Below are 15,870 nucleotides of genomic sequence, written 5' to 3'. Positions count from 1 at the left end.
TCGAAGGAGAGAGATGGATTTCTTCTTACATGGCATATCAGCCTTCAGAGCCTGCTCTTTTTGGACCTCACCTTCCAGACTGGCACTCCCCAGCAGGCAGAGCAGAGCCCGCAGCAGTGCTGGCCACATACAGAGGTTCAGCAGCCTGCACAATCCCCGTGCCTCAACAGGAGCCATGAGTTACCAGGTGCAAACATCCAAGGAAAACATGTTTCTCTGATTCCTTTGAAAAGTGCATCCTACTTGTGCCTGTGTTAGCAGATGGATGGAAGTGATGACTCCTCAGCACACTGAATTAGACAGCTGAATATATCTCTGCAAAAGAAAGTACCTACCTCCCATTTATTTTTTAAGCCCAGAAATGGAAGAACATTGATTATGACTCAGCTACATATTTATCTAGCAGCAAACATTGGCTCTCAGGGGTGGAAATACCATTTCTACATTCCTCGGTGGCCTGAGGGTCTTCTTTCCAGCTGCAAAACATGTTTGTGCCATGCAACACACTGATCTGAATTGAAGACAAACATCTTGAGGCAGGACAGGTGGCTTGATTTTTAAAGCAAGATCTGAACAAATCCACGTCACGCTGTCTGTGGCTCATGCCACATGCAGCTGGCTGGGCAGCACATCCCATAGCCCAGCCTGCCATCCCTACCACTGCATGGTGCTGGGACCAGGGGCTCCTGCTCTCAGAGGGGCAATGATCAGGTGCAAGGATTTCAGCAACTGTACAGATTTGTAAAACGAGGGCTGCCTTGCGTCTGCAGCCCTTCTATGCACTGGCCAGAGCAATAAGCTTTGTACAGAATAGAATTTCTATTTTCTTTTTGCCACGAGATGGCACCACGATCCCTCTGAGTCACAGACAGCCCAGCCAGGCAGTCCTTATTGGGATAAAACGCCCTGCCAGCCACAAATCCGGGCTGTATGAAGAGGGCAGAGCTAAATCTTGAGTCTTTATGCAGCCTCAGATCTAACTGCATTTACCTGCGAGCAAGGCTTAGAACAAAGACAATTATTTACCGTTAACCTGGAAGAATCAAGTGGTATGCAGGGAACAGGAGAAGTCCTGTCCCCATCACACAGCAGATGAGGATCCTTACCAGGGATTAACCGGCTCAAACACGTTCTGAGACAATGGATCAACCCACCTCCCATTGCAGTCCTATCAGATCCTTCTGGACTCCACTCAGCATTACAGACCAAGGAAGAAGCCAGCTGCTATAAGAGAGTCCTATTGCCTTCACCGATGAAGGGACATGATAAGGCTCCATCTCCAGTCATTTCAGAGGAGGAGGAGAAGAGACGGGAATGTCAGGAAAAGGGAGGGTCCTGACAAATCTCACAGAAAGCTGGGAGAAGTGAGGAAAGGGGAGATGGACAGGTTTTCTGTTGCTTTACCCTGATCAGCCTAGCTTCTGTGCTGCTTAAGGCAAGAGCATTTTAGAAGCATTTTTGCAATGTTTGAATGCTTGCTTGTTCACATATGGTGCTCTGAAAAAAAGTTCAGTTTATGTATTTGAGCTACCTTTGTAAAATGTTGGGAGGGGTGTCTTCACTTGTCTAGGGAGAGCTGTTAAGTCCCACATCAGTGCAGGTGTAGCAAAACCTGTACCCAGAAAGGGTCAATACTCCAAAGGAACTGTGCTAAGGTCCTTCAGAGCAAGGGGAACCTAAAATGTCCAGGGTTTGGTATTTAGGATTCAAAACCAGAAGTCTGAAAATTATTGGAAGAGCATCCATCAGACACAGAAAGAACAGGTATTTGGGAATAATTTAACCCATGTGCAGTTGAGAGTGAGAAAAGAGCAGGGATTAGATGATGGCCAACATTTGTATCTAATATTATTCCCCAAGTGAAGAAATAATGTACTCTTGAGAAGCATAATCTCCCAGAAGCTCAGAACTAGAATAACTTTCTTATGTTGTGTATTTGCTGTGTAAAGCAGTGGCTGTCCTGTCATTTCCAGTCATGTATCAGGCTGGAATTTTCCAGGTAACCTTACCCACCATCCCTCCTCTGCTTCTTAGAAAAATATTTGTTCAAGAGATATTTTAAGCATAGAGCCTGTACTTGCAAGGCTTTGAGTAAGAAGACACTACTTGTATCTACTGCACATGGATCTGGTTTCTCCTTTGTGCATCTGCTAGGTTCTGCACAAAACAATTATGTGGATTTTTCTCAGTTCAGAGCCTTGGGCTTATTGGCGTAGCACAGCGCAGACACACTGTGGGTGGGGTCTCATGGTGAATCCAGCTTCTGCAGTCATGTCCAGCTCAGATTCTTTGATCCCAGGTGGAGGCTTAAAAGTAAATTTCTGGATCAAGCCTGTGAAGAAGATGAAGAGCTCCATCGTAGCAAGACTTTCTCCAATGCAGTTTCTCCGTCCTGCAATGCCAAAAGCATGGCTGTTGGTGGAGTGATTGGGTAAGCGGTAGCTCATCCGGACACCTCTTCCTTACTACTTGGTAGCAGTAGTGTGAGGGACAGTATAGGCCTCAGAAATGCAAAATAGCATGGCATGATATTCAGCAGCCATCACTGTTGGTCTCCTACAGGCATTTGAACATGGCTGTTTCACTCTGAGCCTGCCAGGAATTGATCTGGGACACCCTAGAAACCAGCCTTCCCAAGGCAGAGGGAAGGCTGAACTCTTGCTTGAAGGCACTGAGTATTCTGTAGGTCCCAGTGGTGTCTTTAAACACCAGGGCCTGGTATGCCTCCCTGTGTGGGCTGAAGGGCTGTTTGCAAATCATCAAACCCCAGAGAGGGTATTTCCAAACCATCCCCACCACTGATGTCTATGTTGTTCCCAATGGAGGCTCGATCCTGCCACTTGAGTAATATCTTCTGAGGGGCACTGGGAACTCGGTGCCCCGGGCAGGACCAAACACTTTCATTACCTGTGGAGAACGGCAGGAATGCTTTCTTCTTTACAAAGTTCCCATCCGCATCAAGGAAATGGTTGGGATTGAACTCATCTGGCGTCTCCCATTGTGTTTTATCCAGTAGCACAGAGGTAAGCAGAGGAATCACTGTTGTTCCCTGAAGCATAACAAAGCTCTGCTTTAGAATGTGTGGATGTAGCAAACTTCTGGCTTTGCCCATTCAGCCACATAACTGCTTCTCCCTTTGGGCTGTGTCTGCAAACAAACTTCTATCTCTGAAGAACTGATTTCTAGGCTTGCACATGACCAAATTACCCTCAGTAAATGTGGATACCCAGTTCACTGAAATTACTGACTAATATGTGATTAAACAACACTGGTTGTTGGCTCTTCCTGAGTTATGAAGCAGAAGAAAGATGTGGGCCAGGCTTCCTTCCTGCCCAGCTGCCTTCTGCTTTCTCAAGCAGGCAATGAGACAATGCCATGGTACTCCAGAGGCAGAAGTGCTCTACAGGGAATGAATGACAATAGAGAATGAAGAGAATAAGGTACAGGCTCCAGATTACAAAGACTGAGTTCTGGGAAATGGGAAGTTGTGTGCATAACCCTGAAGTCACACTCCATCTGTCTGGGCACGAAGGAGACAGGGGATTAGGGAACTGGCTCTTCCCCACCAAAAGCCCTGTGCTTCAAGCTTCCCCACTCCTTATGACATTTAGTCCTGTGGGTCACTGGTGTGCTGCACCTCCCTCTTCCTTTGAAGAGAAGCAAGTACCTTGGGGATGAAGTAACCTTTAAAGTGGGTGTCAATGGAGGTGCACCGTGGAACATGTGGCAGGAGGGTGACAAATCTCTGCACCTCGTGGATCACTGCATTGGTAAATGGCATGTTTTTCCGGTCCTCAAAGGTAGGCAAGCAGTCAGGGCCAAGAACTTGCTCAATCTCTGTGTGCACTTTTTCTGCAGGGCAAAGGAAAGGCACAGAGTGAGTTTCCCTCGGTGGTAAAGCACCTCTAAATCCCCACTCATGCTGACTGTTGGTTGCACTACCTCAGGGCAGGAGGTTGCCCAGACCCTGAGAGCAGAGAGAGAGCTCAGATCCTTTGGTCCCGAATGGCAGCATACAGTGCTTGAACAGCGGTGGACAGGTTCCAGATTTTGGATGCATGAGAGACTATGAAACTTTTGCAGGTGAGAATCACTTATGAAGTCACTGCAGAGTACTTCAGTACCCTACGTAAGAAAAGCAAAATCAAAAGCAAAAAAAAGTGTCTTACTTTGAATCTCAGGGTACCTCATCAGCAGAAGGATGGCCCACTGCAATGTTGTGGATGTTGTCTCAGTGCCCGCCATGAGCAGGTCAAGCGCAGAGGCCAATACATTCGCATCATGAAAAATTGTATTGTTTTTATTTTGCTCCTTTGGGGAAAAAAAAGAAAAAAACATGGCTGTTAGTACAGAGAGAGAACTAGGGCAGGTGACTTAGTCTTCAGAAACATTACAGTGGGATGCATGTCGATTACAAGTGCCAAGATGCACTGCACTGACATACCAATACGGAAGTGTTACACTTTTCAGCAGAAATATTTTCACAATTAAAGTTTTGCTCCAAAAAATTAACTAACTGGACAAATTAATTGTTTTTTTCCAACATCACATGACATTTATCTATTCTGGGCAGTGGTTATTCAATCGACTCAGAACTTCCATCTCCTGCCTGTGGATCCTGAAAAGGTGGGAAATTGATGAGTGGTGCAGGACCGTGCCTTCCCAAGTCAGGGAGCTGGGGTTTGCCTAGGTGTGTGCCAGGCCCTCCTAGGAGCCACAGGAAAGCCATGAAAGCCCAGGACACCACTGGTACATCAATTCCACTGTCCCTGCTTCGTGCTGCTGGTGGGAAACACTTTGCCCGTTCCTGTGTGCAACAGCTGAGGCACTCACAAAAGGTGTCAAGCTCAAATACCCGTCCTGCCCACCACCCGGCTCAAGTACAGGGATGCAAACACTTGGAGAAGAAGGGCACATCCAGACTGATACTTCCTTGCTATACTCCCACACTGTCATTCCTGTTGGTAAATCCACCACATGGGAGCTAATGATGTGTTTGCAGAAACGCAATAGGAACTTCTGCATCTCTGCAACTCGTAATCTGTTGCCTCTTCCCATGCCCATAGGGAGGGATGTGTCTGCCTGGAGTGTGTTGGAAAAATGATATTACCTCTTTCTCTTTCTCCAGCAATGAAGGGACTACAGCTGACAGCTGAGGACAAGTTTTAGACATACACACAATACTGTGTACTTAATTATTTCTTGCTTTTCCTTCAGTATCCAGTGTTTAACATATTAAAATACTCCAAATTTAAATATTTTCAGATAGATTGTAATAGAGCAACACAGAGCATCTCTGTATAACATACCGCACTAGGAAACATCATATTGTTAAAATACCTCTTGTTTGAATACCAATGCATCAATGTAGCTCGTCAGGTTGTTTTCATTAATACTTTCTTTGCTTTCCTTGATGTGCTTCCTTAAGATCACACAGACCTCTTCTACTTTTTTCAGTATCATCTTGTGAGGTTTGAGAAGAAATCCAAGGACAGGGTAGAAATTAAATAACTAAAAAGAAAAAAAGGGGACAAAATCACAGAAAAAAAATTAAATTCGCCCATTACCTTACAAAACTCAGGTATCACAATGAAGAAATCATTTATGTGAGGAACCAAATGATATGTGATTGGATCCTCTTGTTTGGTAACTAAAAAATTTTAATGTATAAAAATGCCTTTTCTTATTAAAAATTCTCTACAGAAATGAATGGAGCCTATCAGACTTGTCTAGACAGAGCCTATAAACACGAATTTAAAAAAATACAATTAAGGGAAAGTGATAGTAAACTCATGAAACAATAAAATTACATTTTTAAAGAGGTAATAAAGCAAAAAGATAAAGCATTACGCATTACGCAAACTCTAAATGTTTAGCAATTCAAAATACTTATGTTTTAAAGTTGTTAGATCATCATTTTTAACTTTCACATGAATTATAAATCAATTACACTCAGTTCTCAGCATCATTAAATTTCACAGCACAATAAACAGTTGCATTTTATGTGCAGGGGGGGTTACTTACACCATTTCTCAATGTTATAAATAAACTGGCTGCAGAATAAGATTCACACATCTCTTGCTCTTGCTAACTGGTTATAATTTTTGCTGTTTTCTGAAAAAACTAAACCTGCTGTAGAGATTAAAAGAAAGGGGATGTTGTAGTATTGTAAGTTGTAACTATTGTAAATAGTTCTTATTCAAGCAATAAATTCATCAGCATCTTTTTTTTTTTTTTTTTCTTAACAGCTTTCTGGATAACTGTTTCAATATTACCTTAAGTAATTAATACTCCATTCCTTGTGATGGAGGATTAAGTTTAACAAGAGCTTGCCGCTCATATGAGAACCTCTTAGTTGGAATACTCTTTTGATGATTCTTATGTTTCAGTACCCTAAAGACACTCCAAAACTATCCAGTAATAGTAGGTCAGCTTGACCTACCAACTCCAATGAGATACTGGAGCATCTCGTCACAGAGGGTAACTTACATGTAAGAATGGAGAGCCAAGAAGGTGCATAACTTCATCTATGAGCCTTAACAGAGTGAGAAATGTTGGGTCTTCATAATCAAACCTTCTTCCAAAGAGAATAGAAAAGGTGATGTTGGTGGGGGCCATATTCAAAAATCGTAATGGAAAAGGTCCACCTAGAAATTAACAAAATCATAACTGTATTGGCCATTTCTGGGGAAACCCAAATGTCTTCACAGTGGCTTTGTAAAGTAGCATGAAACACTCAATGGCATCTCCAGCTCACCTTTGAAGGATTTGATCAACTCAATGAGAAAATGAAGCTCCTCAAGCATCTTCTCTTCTCCAAGATGCTTCCCCATGCCGAGATCCCGCATGGTGGCTATGGTGAACCGCCGTGTTGTCTTCCAGAGCTCTTGAGAAGAAAAGAACACACCTACGGAAGGATTGCATGCTCTGTTTGCCGAGGCAGTACAGGATTTTCTCAGAAACATCAAAAGCACAGCTGGGGAGCACAGGCATTTTGCAACCTGGTAGAGCCTGCTTGGAAGAGGACTGGGGGGGGGGCTCTTGTGGAGCTGGCTTGGGAAAGCACTGCCCCAGGTAGGTTCAGGAAAGCAAGAGGCAATATTTTAAACAGTTGGGTGCTGTTCACACCAAGGCTCTGGGTTTGGCTTGTTTATAGCTTTGTCTTTTTGCAGCCATACAGAGTAAAAAGCTCTATGCATGGTCTTTGTCTCAGGCCGACTTGTTTTTCCTTAGAAAAATGAACCAGCTGTTTCAGAGAGCAAGGCTAGGAGCAGATGACACCGTTCCATCCCTGTCATGAACAGAACAAATCATTTCACTGAACAACTTGAGGTTTAGAGGATGAACTGTACACTGTGCAGGGGGACAAGGAGGGGTGGCAGGGAGGCACCTTTGCTTACATCTGGGGAATACCCCCTGGCTGGCTAACTCATTGGCTAAAGAAAGTGCTCAGCCAAGAGTGCATGGAGGTGTTTGGGTACAATTCAGAAGTCCTCCCTTCCCCCCTTCAGCCTTCCAGGGCTGAACATAATCTGCATCTTCATATGGTGGTTGGGAAAGTAGTGCAGTGCACCCTTCCTCACGCTGGGCCTCACTCTTAAAAACAAGATAAAAAAAAAAAAAAAACAAAACCGCCACACACTGTATGCATTATATACATATTAGGTCATCAAATATTTTCCTTTCAGCCCTGGATTATTCCCTTCATTGTTTTTCAATGTCTAGTCTTGGGCAATGTATTACTTTTTAGCGTGCAATTCAGAAACATGCCAAAAATCTGTTTACAGAAGTAATTGTTTGAGGTACAAACAGCCCGTGCTATTGCACTCTTGCCAGTTCTTTCAGTCTTTATCATGAGTCATGTGTGATCCATGCTTTGTCTGAACTCCCAGTAACTGTAGAAAAGAGATTGCATAAGGACCTCAGCCTTCACATTGTGAAAAATAATTTCCTTCCCTTTGCACTGTAAAAAAAACCCCTTGAAATGTGACCCAAGTAACACTAAAAGCAAAAAACTGATAAGGTAAAGAGGAAGATCCCCAGATAGGAAGTATTTTTCTTAAGAAAACAAACAACTGCCCCCAAGCCCCACAAAACGTAGCCCTCAAGGATAAGGACACATATCAAGACTTAAATACTGTTGCAATTGAAACAACGCATTTGAGAAACAGCATAGCAGGCGCATCCTTGTCTTTTCAACCTGCCAGTACCATTTCCGTGTTGGATGTGATAGAATATGGGTATAGCTGGTCTGTCCTCAAACACATCTGCCGTGTTCAGAAGGGCATCCTTTACTGTTTCATAGCCAGTGAGCACCACCACGTTCTGAAAACCCAAATGCACGGTGAACACAGGGCCATATTTCTCTGAAATCTAGAAGGAGAGAAAAATCAGAGCATGGAATTTGTGAGTGGGAGTGGTAAGTCTTGATGGGGTGGCTGAAGAGTTGTCTTCCCTCCTCCTTCTCTGGCCAGAAGGGATGGAGGGATGCCAGAGATAAAGCCCTGAGACACTTAAATGAAAGAGGAATCAAAGCAAATAAACACTGGTCTTTTTAACCCAAGAGCTTCCATAAAACTACTGTCTTTCTGAGCTGGCTGGACTCAGGTTGGCCGGGTGGGTTAAAGAGTCAGAAGGTAACAAGACTCTTTGGACACCAACAGCAGCATAAAAGCATCACTGCCAGGCAGCTATTGAGCAACTGCTGATTGAGCAGGCTGTAACACTCCAGTCCACCAAAAGAGAATGGAAGAGCATAACCTTATTTGTTAGAAAAAGTTAAATAAAAGCTTTATAGTAATTAAGGCAAAGAGGTATATAATATGATTCACCAAGGATGGACATATGAAGGCATAAGAAACCATTGCTCTTTCAACTTGCCCTAGAAAATTACCACAATACCACACTCTACTTTTTATTTCTGCTACACCATAGTTTTCAAGCCACGGCACAGTTGGACTTCATAGTGAGATCTGAGATACCAGGTAGCAGGCACTCTCTGGAGGCTCACAAATATGGCTCTGCCAGGCCTTACAAAGAATTAAGACTCGACTGAGAGCAATGGAGTTGAAACTGCATAAAGCTATTATGAAATCAAGCCTGGTGTCCCACAAAAGGAGACCAGTTCTGGCAATGTAAACCAGAGAAGGTTCCAAAACTTAGTAACCTCCGCTGCTGTACCAAATCAAATAGGTAGCCCAGGCAGAGTCTTATCTGTGCTTCAGCAATATAGCCAGACTTGTTTTATTTATACAAAAAAAAATATAGTTCACAGGATGCTGATTTTAATTATTTGTTCAAAATAATGTTTTGATTGCTGCATCATCTACTGTGCAACTTTCATGGGGAAATCCTTTAGGAATTCTCCTTTTGGAGAGGATTTTCTACTCCAGGTCATTTGTTTGCTAATACCTTAAAAGTCTTTTGGCAAGTCAACTTTCAGATCATTACTGCAGATTCACAAGCTGAATATAAAATCTCACCCCACTTGTAGCTGCAGCCTGGAGGACCCTCTCACCATCCTCTGCCCTTTGCAGTCAGGGCGAAGCAGACACAGGCTGACTGCAAAGGGCAGAGGATGGTGAGAGAGTCCTCCGTGCTGTAACCACAGGCTCCTTTCCCAGTTTGTTTCAGCAGAAGAACCCTTTCCCAGTTGGCTTCTTGATGCTATAGTTCAGTGGGGGAAAGAAGGCATTGGCATGGCCAACGTGTCCGATACCTTCTTCTTGAGTCTGTGCTTCACTGAGATGTTATCACCTTGCTCTTGGATCTCAGGTCACCTCCTCTCCAGTTTCTTCTTTGTTTATTCTTCCCAGCACGTCCATGCACAACCCCCAAACCCCTTCCCCCCCTACCTTTCTCTGCAGAAGGATTTCTGGTCTTGCCAGAAACAGGAACCACAGTCCAAACCATTTCCCACCTCCCAAGCTCTGGATGTTGAGCCCCCTGTGAGCTGGCTGGTGTAGGATGAAGATGCATCTCCACAGGCATCTTGGAGGCCCCTCACATGGCACAGTGATGCGAACGAAATAGGGGAAGCCAGCTCCTCTTCTCTACATAGTGCTAAGCAGGGCAGGGGGCTGCTGGCAACCTGATGTTAAAAGGCTTGGTGTAAGGTGCAATATATTCACACCCCATATCCTGACATGTGGAATGCCTGCTGAGCCACATTTTGGCTCTGAGAGACTAAACACATTGAAATTTTCCCCTTTTTTCTGGAAGACAGATGTGAGGCAACTGTGACTCCTATAGAGAACCTTGTTTTGCGTAAGTCCAAGTCATTCACTGTTTCAAATGATTTCTTGTACATTTCTTCTTTGGGCTGTGCGGTATTAATTCCCATTCTCATGAAAAACTGCCAACATGCATAAGAAATACAAGATATTTTGGCAACCACAATTAAGCATCCATCTTTCAATTTGGCCGTGTGGACACTCAAATATTTTTAAGTATTTCACAACACAAGGAAGAAGCCAAAATTTAGGTCCGTCAGTCTGATCTGATGTGGATGCTTACAATTTTCAATGTGTGGGTAGTTCTCATATAAGCACTGCTCATATTTAAAATCGCCTTCTGCAGAGTTGGGATTTAACAATTTCCTTGGTCATTCTGAAACCTTTAAAGCATCACAGTTTTTTAAAAATGCATTTGGCAACAAAAATCATCTCATCACTGTCACCAGAGGAGAATTTTAAATAGGTACATGCTGACATTCAACACCCTAGAAACAAAGGACACTTGTTCTTACCTTCATTAGTGACTTGTCTTGCCTTCTGATGTCCAGCAAATGCAGATTGCCAATGATCGGAAGAGGAAAAGGACCGGGAGGCAAATTTAAAGCTGATTGCTTAAAAACCTTTAAAACATAGAGTGCAGCCAATAAAAGCAATGCGCACGCCCCACAGATGAAGAGGAGTATGAAGGCAGTCATATTGTGATGGGGCTTGCCTTTCTGGAAAGCCACTGGGACACCTTTATTAGAATGCTCGCATTATTGCATTGTATTTATTCAGAGTAAATGATGTCAGGGTTTCTGCTGCACTTTGCACAATCTTCCCCTCCACCCCCAGAGTTCTCCACAAAAATTGGAACTTATGTCTGCAAAAGGCAAAGTCCAAGCACAACTCGTGGAGGTGCAGGCTTGCAGGCTTCCTGCCGAGTGTAGCAGGACAGGTTTGCTTCATTTCCAAAGCCTAGTTCAGATTCTTCTGCCTGTAATAATTTCCCAGCACCTGGGAGCCCCATATCTTTATTATTATGAATCAACCACGGAATTTCTCTTAAGATTTCCTCTTCATTCCTCATTTCCATCCTCTCTATCTAACCTTTCTCTGAACACAAACAGCTCTTTACTTTCTGCCTTCTAGCTCTTTACCTTACAAATGCTGATCCCAAAATAATCCTTCAGGGTAGACAAGCATTGCTTATCCCACGGCACAGTGAAGGAGCAGCAGGTCCTGCAGGTGAAGAGCCTTGCTCCAGGCCATGCATGGAGCTGGGTGGACAGCCTGTGGACAGCATCTTCCCTCCTCTTCCACCTTCTTGTGTCCTTGCAGAGAAGCGTTTTCTCCCAGTGAAGGGAAACAAAACAGGATAATCTTGACATGCAAAAAAACCCAGGGCCCGTTTGTTCCCTCCACAGATTCAGAGCTCTGTTGCGTATTTTTCTGCTCTTCCTATTTATTGACACGTTGAATCTGGGCTGTCCTGAAGGCCTATATGGTAGGCAGACAGAAAGCTACTCCTTACATCAGGGTAGCCCTATAGCCTGGCTTGAACAATTTGTCAGCCCCATGTAAAACACTGAACAAGGCGCTTTTACAGTTCTTACTCTTCCTTACTGTGGGCTACATTACAGGAAGCTCAATAAAATGCAGAGTTGCTGAAGTCCTCTTATTTTTTCCCCCATCAGAGACCAGTGAAAAACTAATTCAATGCTGCAAACCCCAAAGTCGCAGTTCAGTGTCATGCCTCCCTCTTTCATGAGTGGGTCTGTCAGTGAGGGGCATTTCTTCCAGCTTCCCATCCAGTGTTAACCGGTAGCATTTTCACTTTATACACAACAAAAGGGATATAAAAATCATGTCTTGAAGAGCTGGATTATTGAATCAATATAAATGTGGAAGGCTTTGCAAAAGGTCTGCTGTTCCCACTGGTTTCTGGCAGCGTCTAACAGAGTGAGACCTGTCAGAGACATTAGTGGAAACACATCACTTTTGTAAAATTACCCTGATCTCACAAACGATGCAATGGTCCCGCAGGTAGGAAAAGAGCATTTGACACCTTTTTTTTGAGCCCTTTTAGATCACAGGGATTTTGTACTGCTCCGTACTGTACCATGAGATAGCATCAGCCTTGAGGATGCTTTGGGTCTGTTCCAAGCTGCAGCAAGGTTCACACTTACACTGGACACAATGCACATTCAAACCTGGACTCCCCATGGACTGTCCATGACAGTCAGGCCACAGACGGACTGGAGAGGATGTGATCTCAGCTCATACGCAGTCCTCTCCCCAGCTGTGCACTGATGGGAACCGTTCGTGAATCCCAAGCCCGCTGTGTTACAAACAACAGCATCTGTGGTAAGAGCAGGAGACCGGGCGTCTGGATACGGGTGTTTGTGTCCTTGCGTGGACAATGACTTGCCTGTGTGGCTTTGAGGAGCGCAGCACAGGGCTGTCCTCGGGGCGTGCACCAGCGCTGGGCTGTGAATGCAGGCGCTGTGCCCAGAGCCCCGCTCCCCTGGGGCTGACTCAGCTCCTACCCTTTCGTTATCGTCATTTCTGGGAGGCCTTTGGGCTGCATGTAGAAAGGAGGTAAGCAGGACACGGTATAGGAATGGCATCTTCTCACACCGTAAGAATTACCAAAAGCAAGAGGCAGAGAGATGTCACTCTGACACTAGGAATGTCTTTATGTTTCCCAAGAAGGGAGCAAGGAAGCAAAATCAGCCTACCCCTCCTTGCACACCCAGCCCTCTGCTCTCAGCCTGCCCAGCCGGAGGAAAGGTTACTCATTACCTGCTGGGTGAAGCAACCCGTGAAAGAGGCAAAGCTGGGCAAAGATAACAGCATCTTAGATGGCCTGCAAAAACATTTTCATCTAAGAGATTTAAGTTAAAAATTAAAATGAAAATTAATCTTTATCTAGGAGTAAATGATCTCTCTGAAAAAAGTCAGAATCTCTCCATTCATGGTAGGGTCATGTCACAAGTCAAGGGAGAAATTACAGAAAGGGAAGCTCAGAAAGAAAAGCCTTTATACAGAATGCTCCAGGACCGAACCACCCATGGATTTGTAGTTGGGAAAGAAAGTAATTCCTTGGGCTGCCTATAATTATTTGGAGGTCGAGTCCTTCCAAATCAGTCACTCTTGGTTAAAGAGGACTAGAGAGCAGAAACTGAGGTCTTCCCTGCATCTGCCCTTGGAGCCAGCAATGAGCAGGTGGGGTTAAAATTCAGACTGTAATCATCACCCTTTCTGGATATATCCTACTGTAACTTTGTATAACAAGGGGCCTCATGAACACCATGCTGTTCAAGCCCTGCTCCTGCAGGAATCAGTAGAGAAAGCCTTCAAAATCTTTCACTGAGGTATTCAGGACTACATTTATCAGGTGGATAAATCTGTCCCCCAAATCCTCATCTGGTAGCTTTGAGAAGCATCATATTATTCTCCAGCACGTACAGCAGTCACACACAGAGTGCGCTGGGATGTGCTCTCCAGCCCTGCAGCAAAGTCCCTTTCACAAGCAACTGTGTCCCCAGCCTCTCCCGTATGTGGGCAAAACTAACAAATTAAGGTCACTTCTGGGCATTTGGTGGTAGGAAAGTATTTCATTTCTGCTTTACAGAAAAAGGCTTCAGGCCCAAGCCAGGTTGTCCATTTCTTTGAATCTAGGATATTTTTCAAGGTAAGTACAATGAAATAACCTTGCAGCAGAGGTGAATGCTCTATCCCCTCCACTAGCACACTTGGCTCCAAGTTGAAGCTGCTTTACCTGATGAGCACTGGGCTGAGACAGTCTGTCTCTCCAGGGGCCAGCCTGGCACCAACTTTGCTCTCAGACCTTTTACTGTTTTCTGAGGCTTCAGGGTTTGCTCTTCATCATCACACTGGGCTCCTCCTTCCCCAGCACCACTGGCAAACCCAGCTGCTGCACATTTTCAGGCAGGATTTGCTGTAATTTTTAAATTCTGCTTCCCTGGCATTCTCATCCCGTCACCCAGTCTCTGATCCTTGAAGTTTCAACCCCAGGTTTTAACTGTTGCTTAATTATGCAAAAACATGACATATTCAACATAAATACTTTTTTGCTCCTCTCCTTCTGCATGAAGATTTCCGCTTTTCCCCCTCCCTTTTCTCTGTTAAAAACAACCTGCTCCTTGATGGTACCCATGGGCAGGCCTGCCCTGCCTACATGGTGTTTACCTGCACCAAAAGCTCTGCACATCCGAGCCCGTACCTGGGTGGCAAAGCCATGTTGCTGTCCCCAGGGCTGTAGGAACAGCCACCTCTCTGCAGCTCACATGTCCCTGTAACTAGCCTGGGACACATCCTTACATGATTGCTGCTTTCCTGGCAACAATAGAGCCTGAAACTGGCAGTTCTTCCAAAGCAAACATGAAATCATAGGTGGGCAAAGCCTCCCACCTCCATAGTCCCATGTTACTGCACACCAAACAAAAGCCAGTCTTGCCAAGATAACAAGGTCAGGTCTCCAGGTTGTGTTTTTCAGGTTGCAACCTTGAAAATGCCATTCCCTCTCTTGTGAGTGGGCTTTTCCTCTCCATCCTCATCTCCACACAGCCCGCCTCAAGCAAGCAGGAGAGTGCCGGGGGGCCGTGCCCTGGGAAGCCAGTGGGATCAGCGGGAAGTGGCAGGACCCGCACGGAGGGCAGATCAGCCAGGAAGGAGCCAGCAGCCCTCCAGCGTGGGTGGCCTCAGCAGCACTTTGCTCCATGGCTGCAGCTTGCAGGCGGCCACGGGAAAAAAAAATAAGCCCTTTTCCATTTATTTTTCTTCCAAGCTGTGTTTTAAATGTTACCCTGAACGGCCCTTTGAAGCAGCACGAGCTGCCTCAGACCTCTCTCCTCAGCTAATTAACACGTGCCGACAGCCGTGACAGCCTGGCGCAGCCCTGAGCAAGCTCTGGCCCAAACCCCACCGCCCAAGCCCCTCCATGCCTTGCACAGCCAAAATGCTGTTGACCCTGAAACCAGCAAGTGCCTTTAAGTCATTAATCCATGCACAAGCTTTATCTTCCAGGTTGGGGCTGCCTATCATGAGCTTGTGTCTCCTCGCAGAGCTCAGGAGCACCAGCTCTTACTGGGTTTGGAGAGGTTTGGGGTTTCCTGTTCAGAGCTGCAGGCTGGGCATTTGTCAGAGGAAGGTTGAAGTCCTTAAATGGTGTTAAGCGGGATACAAGCTTCTACAGTCCTGTGTAGATGGTCTTTCAAAACGCCCCATCATATTTCTCAGTTCCTGGGGTCCATCACTCATGTCAGGGACACTAGCTGCTCTCCAGCGGCAGTACTTTACCCTTCAGTGGAATGTGAAGTGCACTCCAGCTAAAAAAATGCCATTATCTCTGGTTTATAAAAGGAAAAACCAGATGGAAAAAAACGAAAAGATTTGTTCAAAGGCCACATGAGACAATGACAGAAACATGAGCAGAATCGCAGTCATCGCTAACAGGCATACCAAAAAGGGCGACACAATAAACATGCCCCCAGAAGATAATAAAGTAACTCAATCTATCACGATTCAGATATTTTATCACTCATGGAGCACTTGAAACATGACTTGCAATCACAAAATCCAGCCTGTGGTTTTAAACCTGTGGTCTCAGCAGTGGCAATACTGAGAAACA

General features: G+C 45.0%; 1 protein-coding gene across 1 annotated transcript; it reads right to left on the bottom strand.

The window, feature by feature from the left end:
- Positions 1–1,218: 1,218 nt before the first annotated feature.
- LOC104358005 (cytochrome P450 2W1) lies at positions 1,219–10,930 on the bottom strand. The gene is made up of 9 exons (XM_032983677.2): positions 10,748–10,930; positions 8,211–8,373; positions 6,758–6,907; positions 6,490–6,647; positions 5,341–5,511; positions 4,170–4,311; positions 3,668–3,852; positions 2,908–3,049; positions 1,219–2,392 (listed from the first exon to the last, which is right to left on the bottom strand). The coding sequence occupies exons 1-9, from the start codon at positions 10,928–10,930 to the stop codon at positions 2,205–2,207; spliced, it is 1,482 nt and encodes a 493-aa protein (XP_032839568.2). The 3' UTR covers positions 1,219–2,204.
- Between the last annotated feature and the right edge of the window lie 4,940 nt (positions 10,931–15,870).

Source organism: Tyto alba, unplaced genomic scaffold (assembly GCF_018691265.1).
Source record: "Tyto alba isolate M040663 unplaced genomic scaffold, T.alba_DEE_v4.0 Super-Scaffold_28, whole genome shotgun sequence".
NCBI classification, from domain to species: domain Eukaryota; kingdom Metazoa; phylum Chordata; class Aves; order Strigiformes; family Tytonidae; genus Tyto; species Tyto alba.
The sequence above is the reverse complement of the archived record's forward strand: the minus strand, read 5'-3'. Positions and strand labels throughout refer to the sequence as shown.

Coding starts and splice junctions, on each gene's coding strand:
- LOC104358005 (XM_032983677.2), bottom strand. CDS start 10,930: ATGACTGCCTTCATACTCCTCTTCATCTGTGGGGCGTGCGCATTGCTT. Junction 6,648..6,757: donor GTTGATCAAATCCTTCAAAG/GTGAGCTGGAGA, acceptor GTTAATTTCTAG/GTGGACCTTTTCCATTACGA. Junction 4,312..5,340: donor CATTGGTATTCAAACAAGAG/GTATTTTAACAA, acceptor TTTTCCCCAAAG/GAGCAAAATAAAAACAATAC.